Source organism: Rana temporaria, chromosome 1 (genome assembly GCF_905171775.1).
Source record: "Rana temporaria chromosome 1, aRanTem1.1, whole genome shotgun sequence".
In the NCBI taxonomy this organism is placed as follows: Eukaryota; Metazoa; Chordata; class Amphibia; order Anura; family Ranidae; genus Rana; species Rana temporaria.
Window position 1 is genome coordinate 255,019,378 of NC_053489.1, and position 21,045 is coordinate 255,040,422.

The 21,045-nt window shown below is 41.6% G+C and overlaps 1 protein-coding gene across 4 annotated transcripts in view; it reads right to left on the reverse strand.

The window, feature by feature from the left end:
* Positions 1-21,045, reverse strand: part of CARMIL3 (capping protein regulator and myosin 1 linker 3) — a 139,542-nt gene that overhangs the window by 64,088 nt on the left and 54,409 nt on the right. For all 4 annotated transcript variants that reach the window (XM_040354355.1, XM_040354359.1, XM_040354349.1 and 1 more), the window contains exons 7-16: positions 14,706-14,776; positions 10,777-10,850; positions 10,616-10,691; positions 10,429-10,517; positions 9,882-9,976; positions 9,610-9,696; positions 9,308-9,417; positions 7,760-7,837; positions 7,446-7,522; positions 1,152-1,256 (exon numbers count right to left, since the gene is read on the reverse strand). In XM_040354355.1, coding sequence (XP_040210289.1) covers positions 1,152-1,256; positions 7,446-7,522; positions 7,760-7,837; positions 9,308-9,417; positions 9,610-9,696; positions 9,882-9,976; positions 10,429-10,517; positions 10,616-10,691; positions 10,777-10,850; positions 14,706-14,776 — 862 coding nt within the window. The remainder of the gene's footprint in view (positions 1-1,151; positions 1,257-7,445; positions 7,523-7,759; positions 7,838-9,307; positions 9,418-9,609; positions 9,697-9,881; positions 9,977-10,428; positions 10,518-10,615; positions 10,692-10,776; positions 10,851-14,705; positions 14,777-21,045) is intronic.

Here is a 21,045-nt window from a genome sequence, read left to right on the forward strand (position 1 = left end):
CTGAATAGGTTGTTTTCATGTAGCAAAATACCAGACTGTCTCCTGATGCCAGGGAAAAAAAAACAATAGCAGCCATAGATTAACAAATATATTAGGTGTTCGTTTTGCCTGTGGCAGAACACCAACCGTCTTTTTTTTTTTTACCTTAAGAGAACTACTATCCAATTCTAATCAGTTGCAAAGCTGATTCAGTTTAGCATGCCATACACTATCTGATTAATGCTGCTATTGCCTAGACACGATGTACCATAATAAGTTAAAACCTCATTGCTGTGCCTTTTAAAACATCATAGTTAAGAAGCTGAATTCTTATGATACTTCAACAGGGCTTGAGATAAAAACAATTACCAAAAAAATACATTTGGATAGAAATTTTATTATATTGATAGGTTGGGAACAATTGCCCAGTGCCCATTGTTTTTCCTTTACAGCAGGAAACATAGTTACTATATGTAGGTCATAGTATACCTGTCTCTACAAGTATATGGGACATGCGACTGTATGGGCACAGCCGCTGTTTCCCAATATGACATCTGTGTGGGTACGGGTACCTGAATGTAGGTATACAGACTCACACTCAGAATACAGACAGAAATGCTTTCACTTTATATAAGCCTACCTTAAAGCTGAATTCCACAATTAAAAAATATATATATTTTGCAGTTAGTCCCTCCTGCACTGCAAGGGTTAACTGCGCTTTAGGTCTAGGGGTAGAGGAATAAGCTGTTATACTTACCTTATTCCTCACCCTTCCACCACTCTACAGAGCTCTGGCCAGCAGTTGCACTCTGACATCATTAACTGTAATGCAGGACAGATAAGCCCCCCCATGAAAAAAACCCATGGCAAGAGCAGTTGCCCCTCCTGTCCTCCCCTTGTCCCGGCCCTGCTTTTCAAGAGTAAGGAATAAGTTAAGTATAATGGCTTATTCCTCTACCCCCTAGACCTAATGTGCAGTTAACCCTTGCAGTGCAGCAGGACCCACTGCAAAATATATATTTTTTTTTAAATTGTGGAATTCAGCTTTAAGGTAGGCTTATATAAAGTGAAAGCAAGGAGTTAAAGGGGTCTGCAACTAAATCTGAGGAAGGTGAATAAATGGGCATTCCTTTACAACTCTATATAGACAAATAGAAAACAACATTTCTTACCTCAAGAGTTCTGGGGGCACTTTGGTTCCACTCAGTGATATGTGGGACAGTGACAAAGAGCTGCCGAAAAACTTCTCCACAGATGGCAGTGTCTCCGGTGTACGCCTGTCAGGAAAAGAATGTTTAGCCCTTTCAATTATTTGATTGTTTTTTTTTTAGATATACAGTACATGTGCAAGAATTCAGTGGGATGTAAAGTCATGATGAAAGTCATATTTTGTTTCAGGTTCTGAACCTTAGCCAAGCAATACATCTACAGTATATTATATAGTTTAAACAAAGATTTTAAATGTGCAGTTTCTAGCATATCTTGCAATCCTTGCACAGTATTTCTAACACTGTAAAGTCTCACACATCCGAATGCTAAATAACTGCAGAAGTAGCACAGTAGGCAGGCAGGATAGTGTGTTCATTCCATAGGTGTGCCCAGCCTATTGCATTAGCGTGTGCACTCCAAAGCTCAAACACATATGCTTGTGTGTGAATGTGTATATATACTGTCTACTGTCAGTACAGCAGTGGACAGTGTCATAAGGTCAGAGATTGGTGTCAGTAGGGCAGTGGACAGTGTTGGTAGTTTTTTTTAAACAGTTAGCCCCATTAGAAGGCTTTGGTGAAATGTCAGGGGTCTAAACAGGGGGAATCTGCACCACACGGGGTGATTAGGGTGTGATTAGGGTGTGCCCAGGCACACCCTGTGTGCACGCCTAGGGTTCATTCCTTTTAACAGCTGAAGATATGGTGTTTTAGGCTAACTTGATGTGCGGCAGACTTTGCTGGTTATTTTAGGAACTCTGCAGACCAAAATTCTTTCACAAGTCAGATAAATATTGCATGTTATAGTGTCACCAAAGGGGATTTTCATTGTCATGGAATAGAGTATAGAGTACCTCCGGCATCAGGTTATGACCCTCTACCTGCAACTGCTAAGGTCATTGTCCAGGGGAACCATACTTTTTCAAATTTCCAATGGCAACCCCCATTTGAGTAGGTCATTTTATATAAGGGCAGGGCTGCGCTTACCATGGACTCCCAGGCGGACACAGCAGGTTGATCTGAGGATGACCATTTCAGTAGTATTTCCTTTTTTGCATAATATGCAAGGTATGTTATGAGAAGCTTAGAGTGATGAGAGCGCTGGTTGTCATCAGGGATGCCCAGTAGAGCCAAAAGGGGAGAAGGTATTAGGTTTGTTAGTTGTATCCGGAGAGGTACATTTTATCAAAGACCGCCTTCCAGTTAGGCATTATGGAAGGGCTCTCATTCAGGAAACATTCTCTGCAGCCTTACAGGAGTATAATAGACCCGGTAGAGAAACTTAACCTGGATTATTTTATCTCCGGATGAAATTACATGCTTGGGACCTTGCTCTCTAGGCTATCCTCCCAGTTCTCTCTGTCTAGGGAGGGAAAATCCCCCTTCCAGTATTCCCAAAGATTTTCAGCTCTAATGTGCGGGATGCCTCTCTCTGGAGTATTGCAAATATAGAAATGTATGCACCCCTGACCCATGGTTTAAAAGAATCCCACCTCAAAGTTGGAGACTCAGGCCCAGATTCTTAAAGAACTTACGACGGCGCAGCGCCATGTACGCCGTTGTAAGTCCTAATCCGACCCGTAGTATCTATGGCCCAGATTCTTAAAGAACTTACGACGGCGCAGCGCCATTTACGCCGTCGTAAGTCCTAATCCGACCCGTCGTATCTATGGCCCAGATTCTTAAAGAACTTACGACGGCGCAGCGCCATTTACGCCGTCGTAAGTCCTAATCCGACCCGTCGTATCTATGTGTCTGATTCTTAGAATCAGTTACGCATAGATATCCATTAGATCCGACAGGCGTAAGTCTCTTACCCTGTCGGATCTTAACTGCATTTTTTTTTTTGACCGCTAGGTGGCGCTTCTGTCGAATTCCACGTTGAGTATGCAAATTAGCTAAATACGCGAATTCCTGAATGTACGCGCAGCCGAAGCAGTAAAGTTACGACGTTTACATTAGGCTTTTCCCGACGTATAGTTGCCCCTGCTATATGAGGCGTAGCCAATGTTAAGTATGGCCGTCGTTCCCGCGTCGAAATTTGAAAAAGTTACGTTGTTTGCGTAAGTCGTCCGTGAATGGGGCTGGACGTCATTTACGTTCACGTCGAAACCAATGACGTCCTTGCGGCGTACTTTGGAGCAATGCACACTGGGAAATTCCACAGACGGCGCATGCGCCGTTCCGCAAAAACGTCAATCACGTCAGGTCACAGTAGTTTAACTTAAACACGCCCCCCCTTCCACATTTGAATTAGGCGGGCTTACGCCGGCCAATTTACGATATGCCGCCGCAACTTACGGAGCAAGTGCTTTGAGAATACAGCACTTGCCCGTGTAAGTTGCGGCGGCGTAACGTAAATCGGATACGTTATGCCGCCGCAGAGATATGCTGATGTACAAGAATCTGGGCCTCGGTGTCCCCATATATAGTCCAATAATTGCACAGGGATTTCATGGTGGGTTCCTGCAATCGATCGTCTGTTGCCCAGAACCTAAACTGACACCACAACCTATAACCAGAATGTGGTGAGAGGGTCAGGCTGAGTGGGCCATGATCCGACACGCCCCTTGGGAGTATACTTGCATCCGCAACCCATCGAAGGGGGCGGTAGTTGGGGCATATGCCAAATTTATCCACGAAAGGGATTTGAAAGAAGCAGAGTGACAAGTAAACTCCCTGGCGTCCGGATGTAAATGATACCATACATCCACTAAGGCAAAAGTGGACGCCCACTGAGCCAGTGCAGAGGTATCCCTTGCCCCCTCCCTGCAGTCTATCTATGTCCGAGCAAGGAACCATGTTAAAATCCCCCATCAGGAAAGTTTCTGGGGTATCAAAACCTAAGATCATCTACATAATAGTGTTCAGTATGACAATTAATGCCAGAGGGGGCAAGTACAATCCCAAGACAACAACAATTTTGTCATAAATATTGGCATGTAATATAATATATTTCCCATCTGGGTCAGTATGCACCTCCAGTACTCGAAAAGTCAATGATCTCTGGATTACAATACTGACACTCCTGGCACAGTTGGAGTAGGTGGTATGATGCCCAGGGTTGCTGGAGACCATTAATCTTGGAGCCCTAGAGGTGGGGTCTCGTGCAAAATGCAGACATGTGGTCTGTACTTCTGGAGGAATTTGAACACTAGGGACTGTTTCACTGCCGAGTTGAGGCCACAGACATTCCATGAAATTATGCTAATTTGAGAAATGAGGGATTATACGCAGACAACAAAGGTAGGAGTAAAGTGCCATAAAACAGTATCGACAGGGATAAAGGTCCAGACGGTAGACACCCCACACCAAATACACAGTTCAATACGGTTTGTGGTAGGCAATGGAGCACCCTAAAGTCCAGGTCATATAAGAGATCATAGAGCACCAAAATATGTATTTTTTTTAAAACAGAACATAACACTGCTCCCAAACCTCTTCAACCTTTAAGGAGCAAACAAACCCACCCCGCTCCCCGCAACCCCATCCTAATCATGAAGAGCATGAACCCCAAACACCCAGTCAGTAAAGGTTAACCTAGAGGGACGTGAGCCAGGTGGATTGGCTAGTGTAGAAAAGCACTCACACTACAGTGGAGATGCTGGCAGTCAGCACATGAATTCACTCGCAGTAGCAGTATATTCTCTTCTGGGCAAGACCATGTAAAGGACTGGAACAAGTAGTAGAATCAGTGCAGGAACATTTAGTCATTAGAGACCAAGAGTATAGTCTTCCCGGGGGGGGGTAAAAAGAACATCCATATGCAGAAACAAACACCTGCAAGCAGGGGCCCATACTTAAACTGTTGAGAACCAAGTTTTGCAAAGGAACAACGGTGCAGTGTACTAAAAAAAGACAGAGGGGGTCCCCCAATTATCAAAATCATCAGGGATCCAGGAGAAAAAGTAGGAGGCAGGGTACCTCACCGGTCAGCGATGGGGTGGCAGGGTATCCATCCAGGCCGAGGCCTCATGCAGGGATTTGAAGAAGCAAACCGCCTCTTCATCTTGGACCCATAGACGAGCAGGGAACAGGACACTGTAAAGAATGTTGCAGGCCCACAACGCTGCCTTCACCTGGTCAGAGGATTTCCTAAACTTCCGTGTTTTAATGGAGTAGTCTGGGAAAATCATCAGCTTGCTATTTTGGTAATGAACATCTCCTTACACTCTGGCAGCCCGGAGCACTTCATCCCTGTCCAGGAAGTTTAGGAGCCATAGTATAAGAAGACTCCGAGGGCCCAGGCCTGGGCAGAATGCAGTGCACTCTCTCAATGGTATAATAGGGAGAAAAGTGCACATTTGGCAGCAGGGTGCGCAGCAGATCCTCCACCGTGGGTGTGACGGTATCGGTATGATATCCCCGTCAACGTTCCCTTCTTCCCATAACGAAAATCACCCCAATATTCCACGAGGAGGGATATCCCTGGAGTCGCCCAGAAAGCCACACATGAGACCAGCTTACTGCTTGAACAACACAGACTTTAATGTTATAACACACACAGCTTATATGTCATTTCCAAAACTGTTACAATGACAAATCTCCGCCCCCCTCACACTGGGGCTTCCATACAGATTATAGGCAGACACGACGGGGCCGATGCTGAAAACACATTTTCTTTAGACAATGACATCAATGACGCTGAGCACTAGCTGTACTGAATACATCAACCAGACCGCTCGACCCCGCATATAGAGAGATAATTACCACAATGAAGCAATCAGAATAATTAACACAAGCCACTTAAACCCAGCTCTCCTTCACACAACACAATAGATCAATTAACCTTTAGAAATAGTGAGGGGACATTAGCACGTCAATAACCTGTCAGAGGAATGAATCACATGAAATTCCTTTCTACCTCTACCCATGGCTAGCAGGGAGCAGTGAACTGAGACATATAGGCAAATGTATCACAGTGGGGTTAGTACCCTCCACTCCCTTTGCCAGCCCCACTATGCAATGGTTGTTTCTTCTGTTGCGGTTTTCTGCATCATCTGCTTTATATTCCAGGGCTTTTAGTTCAGTCTGTAGTGTGCGGATAGCAAAGGCATGCTCGGTGACAGTGTCCTCTGTGTGACTCACATGCTGCTCCATCTCTGTAACACAGAATCGGAGCTTATCCACGTCCTGCCGCATGATGCCCATGATACCTCAATCTTCGGGGTGAGTGTGGACTGGCAGAGGGCAATTGTCGACATAATGTCTGCAACGAAGCTTGGGAGAGGCGTCCACCTCCGGCTCTGGCAGCTCCATCTGTAACATCATGTTGATCTTCCTCGTGGCGTGGGCCTCAACACAGGTGGGAGGACAGGGAGTCTGTATCCTCAAGCAGCGGGATTCGGAGCCTTTTTTCCCAGCCAGCTGCTGTTCTGGAAGTGTGGCATCTCATCTGAGTGGAATCCCCCAGACACGGGTGATAGAAAAGCCCAGAAGGAGGATAAGATAAGTGCTTGCCAGGGGAGCTCAAAGATATGCAGCCGTCCAGGACGACATCTTGGACGTGCCCCCTTCAAAGATGTTTGATATTCAGTGAGGAGGTAATATGTCACTTCCTTACCATCTTTTTTAATCCTATAAATGTCACACCACCACACTGCAACCCTGTGCATTTTATGGGGTTGCAGGGTGGCTGCAGTGTGGCCCCAGTTTACTTGAATGGGTCTTGTTGGGTGTTGATACTGCTTGCCAAATGCCACAACAGAAAGCTGCCTTTACAGCTTATGGAGGATCGGGGAGCAGGGAGGCGTATGAAATTTGGCTCAACTGCCTGTTTTTTTTGCCACCCAGCCACAAGTTTAATCGAGAACTAACTCTGTTGGACTGAAAGACAAAGAGCACACAGCAGAGCAGAGGAAAATGTATATATACTGTATATTATATGTATATATTATACATGTACTTGCGGTCAGCAATAAAATGTAATTTACATATAAAGTCTCTACTAGTTTATTTGATCTGACTAAAAACAATAGATAGTGCTCATTTATTTTCTCTGATATACAACTGGATGAAGCATTAACATATCCACAGATGAAAAAAATATGGAACAACAAACATGTACAATGTACATGTACAATAAACACATAAAAAACGATTTAAGGTAAATATTGCAATAATAACTAAAAATATATATATTACCTGTTATTGCACTATAATCATCATTATCATCAACAGTGAGGATTTGGACAGCATCGAATGTAAAATCCAAACATCACCCCTAAATTTAAAATATAATTGTTTAAGGAAACTTACCGGTGTGATAGAGAGTTCTTAGAGAGATCAAGATGTGAGAGACAGGAGCAGCAACCAAGAGCCAATGCCCCGAATATCTGAAAGGAAAGATCATACTGCTTTGAGATCTCCATGCCAATGAACTAATATCCTAATTACACTAATTTATTCTTCACCTTATGCAAAGAAAACCTCACACTACTGCCACCATCACATTTGCAAACATTCAGACACTTGTACAGCTCTTTTACGTCATTCCCAAAACAGTCAAAAGCCATTAACTATAGGCATACAGCTGTCATCCATAACCCATATCACTGCTCCCATTCTCTTACAGTGTCTACAGCACAGTCTGTTCCTGAGAGATCCAAATAAACCAACGAATTTGGATGAGACAGAAAAGTGTAAAGTGCCTGGGAAAACAGAGATGTATTAGTTATTAGGAGTGTGCAGAAGAGAGAGGTTTAAATGTAAGTGGATTGTAAAGTAGCAGAAAGGATAGGTGTTACGACATGGAGACAAAGGATGACTTTTAAAAAGGTTTCTATATAGAAAACCAAGCAGCAAAGATTTCTATGGAGTCATATCATGGAAATATTAGCAATGGATGAGAATTTTACAGAGGGTTTACTAGGCTGTAGATATCTGAGAATGGGATTACCCATACAATATGAACTGTATAGAGAGAGAATAAGAGACATACTTTATCTATGGCACACTAGGAGAAAGCTTCTGCTCATTATTAGTACTGCTATAGGTAAGGACACTTAGACGTTTAAAATACATAACTGGTTGATAATTTCTTCTCTTGTACTGCTGTCATGGTACTAATAAAAAATATTTTAATGTGGACATTTCTTCAGACATGATTTGTTAGAGTTCTAAGGTAATAGCTTTAAAAGACACTGGCTGGAGACCAGAAGGACCCCGAGGCAAGAAATATGTCACCAGCACACCAGGGAACTCCATAAAATGGTCCACCGCTTTATTGATTAATCACTTCACGGCAGAAGAAAACAACATTTTTTGGGGAAGGTGAGCCCTTCTCCAAGAAACGTTGCTATCTCCTGCTGTAATGTGTTCAATAAAGTGTTGGACCCTTTTATGATGTTCCCTGCTGTGCTGGAGATATATTTCTTGTTTGCTCAAGTTCTAATCTGAACCATCTTCCTATGTACCACATGGACGTGGATGGTGAGATTTTGGTTATTCTTTCTTTGCAGCAGGGGCAAAACTAATTTTACAACTGTTCAGAATGGGGCACCTTCTTAATAAGCCCTTCTCATCCAATCATCCTAGAAAAGCTTCTGAAACTTTAGCACCATGTAATACAAAACAAGTAGGTCGCCCGGTCCAATATAATGGCCATGTCATTTCCTCCCCCTGTACCTGTTGCCCATCCAGCCTCCTAACAAAATCATGGAATAGGTTATGAATTGGAGGTTTGTATGACACTATAATATAACAGGGCGTGCCAATAATATTTTAGCAAACTGCAATATCTTTTGCAGGCTGCATCTGTAGCATAACCCTCAATACAAATACTTTGTGTCCATTTTTTATTTTACACATATTTAGTACCAATTTTGTATTGTTTTTTAAACAGCTTGAGTAATTGAAAGAAAGGACACCGCATTCTAAATAACATGTATCGGCCTCACTAGATGATAATTAAAATTAATAATTGAAAACTGTTTAGGGAGATGTTCCATAATTTGCAAGCATACATGCATAGTATATATGGGATACAGTGTGGAAACAACCGGTTGGCATGCAAGAAAGTAGATAGTAGCTGGAAGGAATGTGCTATAAATTAGGTATTGATAGATGAATGATGAAAGCATGCATTATATCTGCTTTTGGTTGTTAGGGGGAAGTCTCACATTGGTCTCCTCACTCCCGAGAAGTCCAGGGTTCTTACTGAGGGTCAGAGAGTGCAGCGAGGAGGAGAAGAGAGCATTCTGGCAGAGAGACTGACACAGAGAGAGTGCTCCTACAGAAAGAAAGTTCCACAGTAATATACACTCATACACTACATTATACAAGCACAGAGGTGTCATTTGAAGTGCATCAGCCACCCATTCCTGACATTGTTTCCTTTTATACATAGTAAAAAATTGCAAACACCATTAATTACCATAATTAAATATCAAAAAGTCAAACACAATATAAATCACCCTTGTACCTCTAGATGTAATATTTGTTTTGCTCAGGTTGAGGCTCCGAAGTCCGGCATGAAAATAGAGAAACTGCTGAGAGAGCGCCGAGATTCCTAGAGGATAGTGATAAAATAAAATCCAAGGTTAATAATAAATAATAAATAATAATAATTAATAATAAATCTGTCTAATGAGTTCATAACATTGTATGACCAGCAGAGAGTAAATGATGAACATGATTTCATTTTTCCATGGCATGTGACATTGACATGTATGTACAGCGCAGAAGTTGGATTACCTCGGTCTTCCAGCGGGTTGTGTGATAGGTTCAGTGAATGCAATGAGGAGGCTGAGTTATCTGCCAACACAGAGGCCAAGCGGAGAGCAAAATCACTGTAGGAGAGAGAGGGACAGAGAGAGGAGGAATGGAGAGAGAGAGAGAGATAAGGGATGAGAGAGAGAGGGAGTACTGTGCTATTGGTTATAACAAAACTAGCCTGACACCATATTTATTAATTCCCACTTTATCTCATCCAGTCATCCTGCCATGCTCTTTGACTGTGTAGCACTAAGTTTCCCCTGTACTCCATATTGAATAAAATGATTCCAGTCTGACAATGCCTTCGAGATAGGTCTTAATAACTAGGCAATCCCTTGATTGTGCCACTCTTAAGAGGCCATGTTTTTTTACCCAGAAGTCTGTCCCTTTCCCTTTTGACTACAAAGCAAATTTTTCAATCTATTTTTGAATCCACCCAACTTGCCCAATGTGTTCCTATCTCCCTCTCTCCCCTTATCTCGGTATCCCATCTATATAACCCTCCTTCTCTGTCTCCCTCTCTCACGCTCTCAGTCCGCAGTCCTCAAGGATTAGCTCCTCTAGGTGCTGCGATCGGCCGACGCAGTGCAGGATCTGCTCTGTCACCTCCGATCCCTACAATTAAGAAAAAAAAAATCAATTAAAATATAACCAGATAAGACCAGATGCTAATTATTTTCCCAACAAATATGTACAGTCTATTTCATGTTTACCAGTTTGAGATTTGCGGCCTGGAGCCTGAGAAAATACTGATTGTATGCAAGAGCAGCAACAACCAGAGCCAGGTCCCTGTGAAACACAAAAGGTATGGTGTAACTAGGAAAAAATTCAGCCAATGAATGTTCACACTGCATTTTTACCTTGACCCTCTGACCTGCTTTCCAGATGGCTAAAGTCTTGCAGGTTAAACTCCCGGCTGTCCTGAGAGTGATAAATCATATCCACATCCTAAAAAAAGACACAGCTTTTTATGCATTTGGCTAATTATTACCTATATATGGCTGACATCTCATTAGTTTAAACAGAATCTGTTTTTTATTAATTAGATATTTATTTAGTGCTGAAAATGTACGCAGCGCTTTACATATATATGTACTATATACAGATACTCCTCGTTTAACGACCGCTTGAACATTTGACCAGCTCTACCGAACCCGAGAGATGCACTGTACATCATTGTATCATACAGTACAGTACTTTTGTTGCTTATATTTTTGTGTTATGTACTTATGCAAATTAGGACAAAGTTATGGATTTGGAGTTTTGTGTTTAGACGTTTTTTTTTTCGGAATACAGTACAGTACAGTAGTTAAGAAAGCTTAAAAAATTAATTACTTGTGGCTCCTCGTTTCACGACTAATTCGTTTAACAACCTGGTTGCTGGAACAGAACCTGGTCATTAAGTGAGGAGAGCCTGTATTGTACATTCACATTAGTCCTTGCCCTCAAGGAGCTTTCAGTCTAAGGTAGGTAGCTATCCCTACATATATACATACACATCTAAAGCCAATTTAGACAAGAGCCAATTAACCTGCCTCTATGTAGTGTCCTTGGCTGGGGCTCAAATTGAAGCCCACAGCACTTCAAGGCATAATTGCTAACTTTGGTTTCTGACAGAAGCCGGCATTGTCTGAATCACAGGCCACATCCTAGATCTAGAGCACTGACTTGAGTGGAGCCAAGTGCAATCAGCTACACTGACCTATAAGAAGAGCAACAAACAATGACAGCTTTCATCAGAGGCTCATAAAACAGGTGTTTAGCTTTGCAATTGAAACCCTTAAAAGCTGAAATACATCCCACTCACTTGCACAACTTCTTGGAACCAAGTGAGGGACATTATTTTAAAACTGACCAATGTTCACCTTGGAGACAACCCCGTGGCCTTCTTCCTCTACCTTAAACCTTTGTCAGCAAAGCACTATACACATTTACTCTTGATATATTTTTTGATTGTGGCTAAATTGTGCATTCGCCTGGAAACAGATGACCCCTCTTCCCATCAGAGTCTGGATCTCCAAAGTTAATGAGATCAAAACTATGGAAGATGTCTTGGCCTCTGCAAACAGAGATGACCAATTTCAGAAAACGTGGTAGTAATGGTTGGACTTTACTGGCTTTTCTGAGTTTGGAGATTTGATGGAAAGTCTTTCAAGGTTTATTCTTACTCCTCAAAACCTTAAACCTATTTCCTCTCCCCCATTAATACACACCCCCCCACTTATTTTTTATTTCTTCTCTTCCTTGTCCTCACTCTCAAGGGCTTACTTTCCTGTTCCTTTCTCCTTGGGGTTCCTGAGTAGGATTTTCCCCAGTAATTTCACAGTAAATAGATAAATAATAAATTATTATGTTATAACATATAGCATAATAATATATGATTTAGCTTGATTAAAACAGTTCTCAGCAGCAGCAGATTCTTATTCTCCCTCTTAACTGTGTGAGGAAAAACATGGGATTATGAACCTTGGAATACTGAAGTATTTCTCCTTTGAATCTATTACACAGTGGTGGGTCTTCTAACTCCCCCTCCAGACGGCTCCATGGTCTGGAAGAAAAGCATTGTTCTGTGTTTGACTGTTTATGTACTTTAATTACCCCCTGGGGCTTCTGTGTCATTACACATATCAGTCCTCCTATTCAAGCTATCGGACCAATCCCTGCTGACCCTGTTTAAAGTCCTCATTTGCATTGCCAAGAGGACCTAATTGAGAACAACAATGTACTTTACAATTGACCAATAGGGTTGTGGGACAGGGTGTTCAAACTGCTATGTATAAAAGTGTGTGTGCATCCAATAAAGAGAGATTCCTGTTTGAACTTACATACAGCCTGCCTTGTTCTGAGCTATCACAAATGGATTTGAATGGCACATAGCTGTAGTTCGAATCCCAGAGCATCGGATGACCGAACCATCAGACGTTGCGATCTGCAATCTGATCCAATAGCAGCAGAGGAGTGTCGGGAAGGTGGAACCGAGCAAGCAAGGGGCTTGCTACAATCGGTGAATCTAATACCTATAAACCAATGTTTTTTCCTTGTAGTTAAGAGGGCTGGGCTGGCTCTGAAAGACACATGCTCCCTTCTTTGAAACTGCAGTCAGAGGACAGCCTCCACAGCAGTATTTTTATTGGGCAGCTGGGGCCAATGGTACTTTACCATTGGTCCAAGGGTCCAAGGGTCCAAGCTGTCAATTAGGCTCAGTGCCTCGGTCAAGAAGTGAGAGGCACTGTGAGCTCATCCTCTCAGTCTGCTGCAAACAGTGTCAGCTAGTATTTAAACTAGCCACGCTGTATGTAGCTTCTGACAGGTGGCGCAAGGAGCCCCAAATCTCTGGATCCATAGATCCTAGGTCCCTAGGAGCCCCAAATTTTGACCAGTGGTGGGGTAGAACTTCAGCTACCGCCCACCAAATCCCCAGGCCCCCAAGCTATGACCCTCAAAGCTCAATCGTTTTATTGTGTTTGTTTTTGTTTGCTCTGCCTCATCTGCCTTCCCTGATTACATGTTCTTGGTATCTGGGTTAACTCAGACATAGCAGTGCATAAGTTTCAGTTGATATCTAGGATCTAGAGAATTCATCTTGTCTCTTTAAAGGAAACCAGTCTTGGGTTATAATGTGAAACTGGATAACTCAAAATATGTTGGTTATAATTTCTTATTTGCCCTTTAGATTATACTGTTAAAGAATAAGTTCATCTTTATAAAAAAATAATAAATGAAAATAGTTTTGCAGGAAAAAAAATGTCATTTATTATCTTTTTCACAGAAGCCTGCGGAGCATTGCATCTGTGATCACTAGATTGTGGGTGCAATGTCAGGCTCCTGCAAACACCTACAGCTTTGCCTACTGCTCTGTGCCAGTACTTCTGTTTGGGCTATCAGTTTGAGAGCTGTAGGAAGTGTGGATTACAAGCCATCAAATGAAAACTACAAGCCTTCTTCTACGTTGGCAAACGAGACTTGTAGTTTTCTTATTCACAGATTACTGTAAATGAATGACGCAGCTGTGTGGGCGGACCCTTGTACAGCTGTGCCCATTTTAAAATGTGACAGTGGCTGTGGGGCAGAGGAACCTGGAAACATGTAACATGTCCCACCCTAAATATGGGTGTAACATGTAACATGTTCGAAAAGGTGAACTTATTCTTTAATGTACCCTGGTACTCTTCATATGCGATTCTGTAACAAGATATGTTTCTGATTTGTAAACCATTATTATCTGCTATAAAAATGAAAAATGTATTAAAAAGCAAACTTTGTGATCCATATTGACCACATATAGACCACACTATACAGCCAGACAGCTAACACTCTGCTTTTCTAGTGCAGTTGTGCAGGCTCCTAGATCATCTCTGTGCCTCCTGCCTGTTTACCAGACTATGAATAAGCTTCCTAGGTGAGCAGTGCAAATCACAAGACTAGATTAAGGCAATTATAAAAAATTTCGCCAGGTAACACCGTCAGCATTACTGTGTTTCAGCCCAGGTTCACACTGGGTAAGATTTGGTACGATTTGAGATGCCATTTCACATGTCAAATGGCACCGTCCTAATCGGTGCGACGCCGCATCTGCAGCGTCGTAGTTCCTGTACTACTTTTTGCGATTTCGGGCCGCGGTTTACATTGAACCCTGCACAGATGTCTCTTAAATCGCGGCCGAAATAGCGGCAAAATCGTGGCCGCGAAATTTGCGGTAAAATCGCAATTTTACCGCGATTTTGAATTCGCAGCAGTGTGAACCTAGCCTCAATGTTTATTTAGCTGCTGGCTTGATGTTTCAGTTTCATGGGATATGCTTACCCACTGCACCTCTTCTCTGCAACACACACCATTGTAGTCGCATAGAGCAGCGTATGTCTCTGAAAAGCCACCTAGAGAAATGACAGTAGTTATAACAAAAGATTAGTAATGGTCCAATGTCTAAAAGAAATTCACTACTTCTACACAGGTTATATATTTATGATTGATACTTCCATGAGACATATACATGGCTTTTTTATTAAGCATAATGTAAATTTACTTTTCTTAGTTTTAGGTGTAATTGAAATAATATTGTGTTTATGCTCCCCCCAGCCCCACTATCCAGGAGACGAACAACGAAAATTTGCTGGTCTGGCCAGGGATTTTAGCAGCGTCTTTTAGTTCCAGGGGACTGCATATGCCCAACTCCGTTCAGAAGTCCATAGATCTATTCATTAGCTGGGAGGTGAGGGGTCCAGTTGGGGAAAACATATTATTTATTTCAGTTTTGCTTTAATCAGCAGCTTCAATATAAAATAAAAGCTTTTATTCTCACATCTGCTATAAGAAGTAAAATTTAGAATGCTGCAAGGTACATTTTTAAGTTTTTTTTATTCTTATTTTCTCAAATCTCTAATAATAATCTATGAGGTAAAAGTATTAATTTATTTAATAAGCTGTTCACTTGTAAGTTATACTTTGCAAGGGGATCCTCCCCCGAGCTTAGTGAATGAGGTGAAATTTCACTTTGCAAAGTATGCCCAATCACATACAAAGAAAATAACATAAAAAAAATGTATTTCTCCTTGCACATGACTGGATGATGAAATCAGCAGAGCTCCACCTCATTCACTAAGCTCTGGGGAAAATTACCTTTCAAAGTGCGAATTCCTTGCAAAGTGAACAGTCTGATTGTCTTTAGTAAATCATCACCTATATTGCTGACAGAAATCAGGAAAGCCAGATGTATACATTTTAACACAATATTGACTTACAGAGCTACCTGATAGTTATTGAAACACTATCAATAGGTAATGAGAACCTGATTAGAATAATTTGTAAAAAACACTATTCCATGTTTTTATTGACTTATTCGATCCAGGGTGTGCTGCCTTTGCTGGAAGTGAGAGGAAATTTGAGACAGTAATTGAGGCTAATGAGATAATTTGAGTCTTTGTGGTAATCAATGAAATGTCAGTCAGATGTGAACACAAATGATGATTCTAGGCGTAATGAAACAGCATGCCTACCCCTCACAAAAAATACACTCTTTCATGACTGTTTTTCCCGGCATAAGTAGTTGCACAACATTATTTCCCCCCCAAAAATTGTCTCAAACGTTCTCAAGAGACTAGAGTTTGTTTTAGAACACCAGCTGGTACAGTCAGTCATGTATTTAGGTTTTGTGCTGCCCTAGGCCTGTCTACACTCATGCACCCCTAATTTAAATATGACCCACCCCTTCCTGTCAAGGCCACACCCTTTTCTGTTTAAGACCCACCCTGAAATTTTCGAGTGGGGACACTAGTTCTGAGGGCCTGGGGGGGGGGGGGCAATGGATTCCCTTAATTTGCATAGATTTACTCTTACTTCCTGTGGGGCAGGAAGTGAAGGGAAATCTCTGCAATGGGACAGGGATAGTAAAAAATAAACTGACAGGGGCTATAACCCTACTCTATACAAAATGAAAAAAAAAGTGTTGCCTATAGTTCTACTTTAAGCACAAATGTCTGATAATTTTAAATTTTATGGAGAGGACTAAGAAGATATAACCATGCCAATGGTGCAGCAGAAACATATAGCACAGTGAGGAAGGTTTGTGGTCCAGGATGATAGGACAAAATTAGAAGCACCCCCCGCCACCGCAGTTGCAGAATGCCGGCCACCTGCATACCGGAAGCAGTGCGGCCGCTATATGGGGGCGCTAGACTAATTTGCCTCTCAGTCAGCCCTCTCCATAAGATCCCTTTCACACTGGAGCGTATTGCAGCTGCTATATTGTTAAAAATAGCGCCTGCAATCCTCCCTCAAACAGCTGCACCATTGTCTTCAGTGTGAAACCCCAAGGGCTTTCACACTGGAGCGTTGCGCTAGCAGGACTGTAAAAAAAGTCCTGCTAGCCACATCTTTGGAGCTGTGAAGGAGCGGTGTGTTTACCGCTCCTTCACCGCTGCCCAGCAGCGCATTGCGGACAGTTTTAACCCTTTCTCGGCCGCTAGCAGGAGGGGGTAAAACTACCCCGCTAGTGGCCAAAATGCGCCGCAAAGGTGCACATGTCCACTAGTGGCTATTCCAAATGATTATTCTAACCAATAGAATAGCGTTTCCACACATACACATCTATATGTTATACATTTTTTTATGCTGTATTTTTCTGACAGCTTTTTGCGGAAAAATTCAGTGTAGAAGGCATTATTGTAATACACCTGTGTTCATAAGTCCTTATTCTTCAGGTTAAGTGATCATTCTCCATGCTAGGAGCTGATTTGCTAGAGGAGTAAAGAATTATCACATTGCAAAGGGAAAGTGAATTGGGTGCAATGAGGGTGATTTACTAAAGCCGGAGCATGCAAAATATGGTGTAGGTGTGCATGGAAACCATTCAGCTTCCAGATTTTATAGTCTAAGGCCTCGTACACACGACCGAGTTTCTCGGCAAAAACCAGCAACAAACTTGCTGGTATTTTTTTTTTGCCGAGGAAACCGGTCGTGTGTACACTTTTCGACGAGGAAACTGTCGAGGTTCTCGTCGAGCCAAAAAGAGAGCATGTCTTCTTTTTCCTCGACGGGAATGGGGAAATTTGGCTCGCCGAGATCCTCGACAGCCTAACAAGGAACTCGACGAGCAAAACAATGTGTTTCGCCCGTCGAGTTTCTCGGTCGTGTGTACGAGGCTTAAGCTGAAGTTAGAAGCCGATTGGCTACCATACACAGCTGCACCAGATTTTGCACTCACTGGTTTTAGTAAATCAAACCCAATGTGTTCCTAATGTATACCCAATTATGTGCCTGGGAAATAAAATAAAAAAAAAACAGAATTTTTGCTAACACAAGATTAGGCATTCAAAGAAAATACCGGTTCATCTTATTTCTAACATTCACATTGCTCATCAGGGTTGCCAACCTCCTGCAGCATTTTTTACTGGCAAAACGTGGAAATTTTACTGGCGGAACACATTTTTGAGAAATTACAGAACTCCTATTGAAAACTAACACAGTGAATATCTGAACAGTATAAACATGATGGAAACACTGACAAAACCTATAACAAAGTAATTTGCTTAATTTAGACTTAAAAAATCAACACAGCATGAAATTATCAGCCCCTGGTTTTTACTGGCAGCTGTAAAAAAAAAATCAGAGATTTTTTACAAATTGTCAGTAAATTTACTGGCGGTTGGCAACCCTGTTGCTGATTGAACAGCCTCTACTCTTTTAGTTATTCAACATCAAATGTAGAATGTGAGATTTACATTGCAAAGTGAAAATTGTCCACTCTTTAGTAAATCAACCCCAAAATCTTCTCTATAAGTCTGCTACATAAAGGCCATACAAACTTTCCCCAAGCCCCTTGGAACATCTGTCCCTGTCAATAGGCTTACATGAAATCTACCAACCTAGGGCAGCTTTACAGTTGTTCTGATGTCACCTGCTGTAACCTTGATGGTGGGTGAACAGTACACTTTGGGGTTTATTTACTAAAGGAAAATCCACTGTGCACTACAAGTAGGGCTGCCACAACCCGTAAGTGCACTTGGAAGTGCAGTTGGGAGTACAGTCGCTGTAGATCTGAGGGGGACATGCAAGGAAAATAAAAATGCAGCATTTTTACTGGTACATGATTGGATGATAAAATCAGCAGAGCTTCCCTTGATTTTCCCCTCAGATCTACAGCAAGTGCAAATTGGATTTTCCTTTAGTAAATCAACCCCGAAGTGTACTGTTCACCCACCATCAAGGTTACAGCAGGTGACATCAGAACAACTTTAAAGCTGCCCTAGGTTGGTAGATTTCTCCCTAATATTACAGGTAGATATCTGTCTATCCTGTTGCAATTTTAAGACAACAATCAGACTCTGCTCATGGGCCATTTTTCAAGAAGTTAGTGCTTACCATCATAAAACAGCCCATCAGACATAGCCAGCAATGTTCCAGATTACGAATACTGTCTGTTACAACAGAGCGGTTTATGTTATCCCTAGGTGTCTTTTGTTATGATTTTTTCTATGTTTGTTGTAGCAAAATTATGTTATGGTGTGCCCCCTCCATTTTAATTTTTTGTCTGACAGTAATGACAGCGCGCCAAGCTCACCAGTTTCATATAATAAGGCAAAGAAAGCAGACATTATGGTTTAATGCTGTTCTGCACATAGTGTATATGGTTAACAAGCTTAGAGACTGAAATTGGTCTGAAAGAAACAGCCTTTTTTTTTTTTTATTATTATCCGCAGACCAAACACAAAAACAACTTATAACAGGAAACACATAATCAGCTTATTCTTATCTGCTTTGTGACCTTCTTAAAAAAGAAAGCTGATTAGACAGGCACCAGAGTCTAAACATAGAGCTCTTCCAATATCATTTTCGCAAGTTGGAATTATATTTTTTCAGGACTAATCTTACAAGCTTGTTGCTGTTTAGTTTTTATGTGTGAAATGTATCTATATATTAATACATGATTCCTGGGTCTTGTTTTAACTCTTGCTGTGCATGTTAGGCCTCGTACACACGACAGAGTTTCTCTGCAAAAACCAGCAAGAAACTTGCTGGGAGATATTTTTTGCTGAGGAAACAGGTCGTGTGTACATTTTCGTCGAGGAAACTGTCGAGAAACTCGACGAGCCAAAAAGAGAGCAAGTTCTCTATTTCCTCGATGGGAGTCTCAAATTGGCTCGTCGAGTTCCTGGTCGGGCTGGTTTCCCACGAGAAACTTGAGCGTGTGTACGCTAAGAAACCCGCGCTTGCTCAGAATAAAGTATGAGACGGGAGTAAAAGTAGCATTTGTAATGGAGAGAACACATTTTTCAAGCTGTAACAGACTGAAAAGTGCAAATCGTCTCTTAACAAACTTTTACTTAACACGTAAACACATGAGATTAGCAAAACCAGCCCCAAGAGTTTAGCCAGTGTAATCGAACTTCCCCTGGCGTTGTATGTGTTGTATGTCACCGCGTTTGAGAACGAGGAGATTTTGTCTTGATAGTGTGTACGCAAAGCAAGCTTGTCGAGTTCCTTGACAAGCCTAACAAGGAACTCGACGAGAAAAACGATGTGTTTCGCCCATCGAGTTCCTCGGTCATGTGTACGAAGCCCCAGTTTTGGATAGTGGATAGTTAGGATCGCTGTCAAATTATACATGGCTTTTTACCCTTGGGGAGAATGCTTCTCACTTCCTGTCTCAGTGACCACCTATTACCGGAAAAGGGAATTATTAAAAATCTTACCAACACAGTTATAAAACCCCATTGAAGTTCTAATCTTTCCCACAAAAAGATTTGGCCTGTGTTAAACGTTAAAAAGTTTTGTAGTCTATTACATAGTTACTTTCTATATAAATTAGTATTAATTTTTTTTTAGTTCAAATAAAGTATTCTTGAAACACCTGTCGAAGTGTAAAATCTTGTAACTATATTTATAGCAGACCCTCCAGTTGGAGTAGGGTCAAGTACTGTTATGCCTCGTACACACGATTGGAATTTCTGATAGGGTAAAATCCGATGGAATTTTCCGTCAGAATTCTGTTCAAGCTGTCTTGCATACACACTGTCAGACCAAATTCGACCGTTCAAATCGCGGTGATGTAAAACACTAAGAAAAATGAAGTTCAATGCTTCCCAGCATGCGTCAACTTGATTCTGAGCATGCATGGGTTTTTTCTCCGTCAGAGTTCCACACAGACGATCGGAATTTCCGATAGGATTTTTTTCCATCGGAAAAAAATAAAACATGTTCTATTTCCAAACTCAGACAGAAAAAAAATTAGATGGGACCCACACGGTCGGAATATCCGATGAAAAAATTCCGTCTGACTTTTTTCATCGGAAATTCCGATTGTGTGTACAGGGCATTAGGCTTCATAATTATTTATCTAAGTAACATTGGCATTCAGAAGTTAAATCTGGAGAGAAGTCATTCACGTTTAATCGAATTACCTCTACAGATAGATGTGAAACCAGTTAGAAAATACCAACATTTTAAGCTGGATTGCATTTAAGATTTAAGATGCATTTAAGATGGAGGTTGGTGTCAGTGGGCCCTATAACTGTTTTCGATAAAGCTGGGATATATTATATACTGTATATATAAAAATATTTTGCACTCACTCAAACTATTAAAAAAACAAGTGAATATAATTAAAGATGCTGCTACTTATTAGGTCAGAATACACGACTAACTAAAT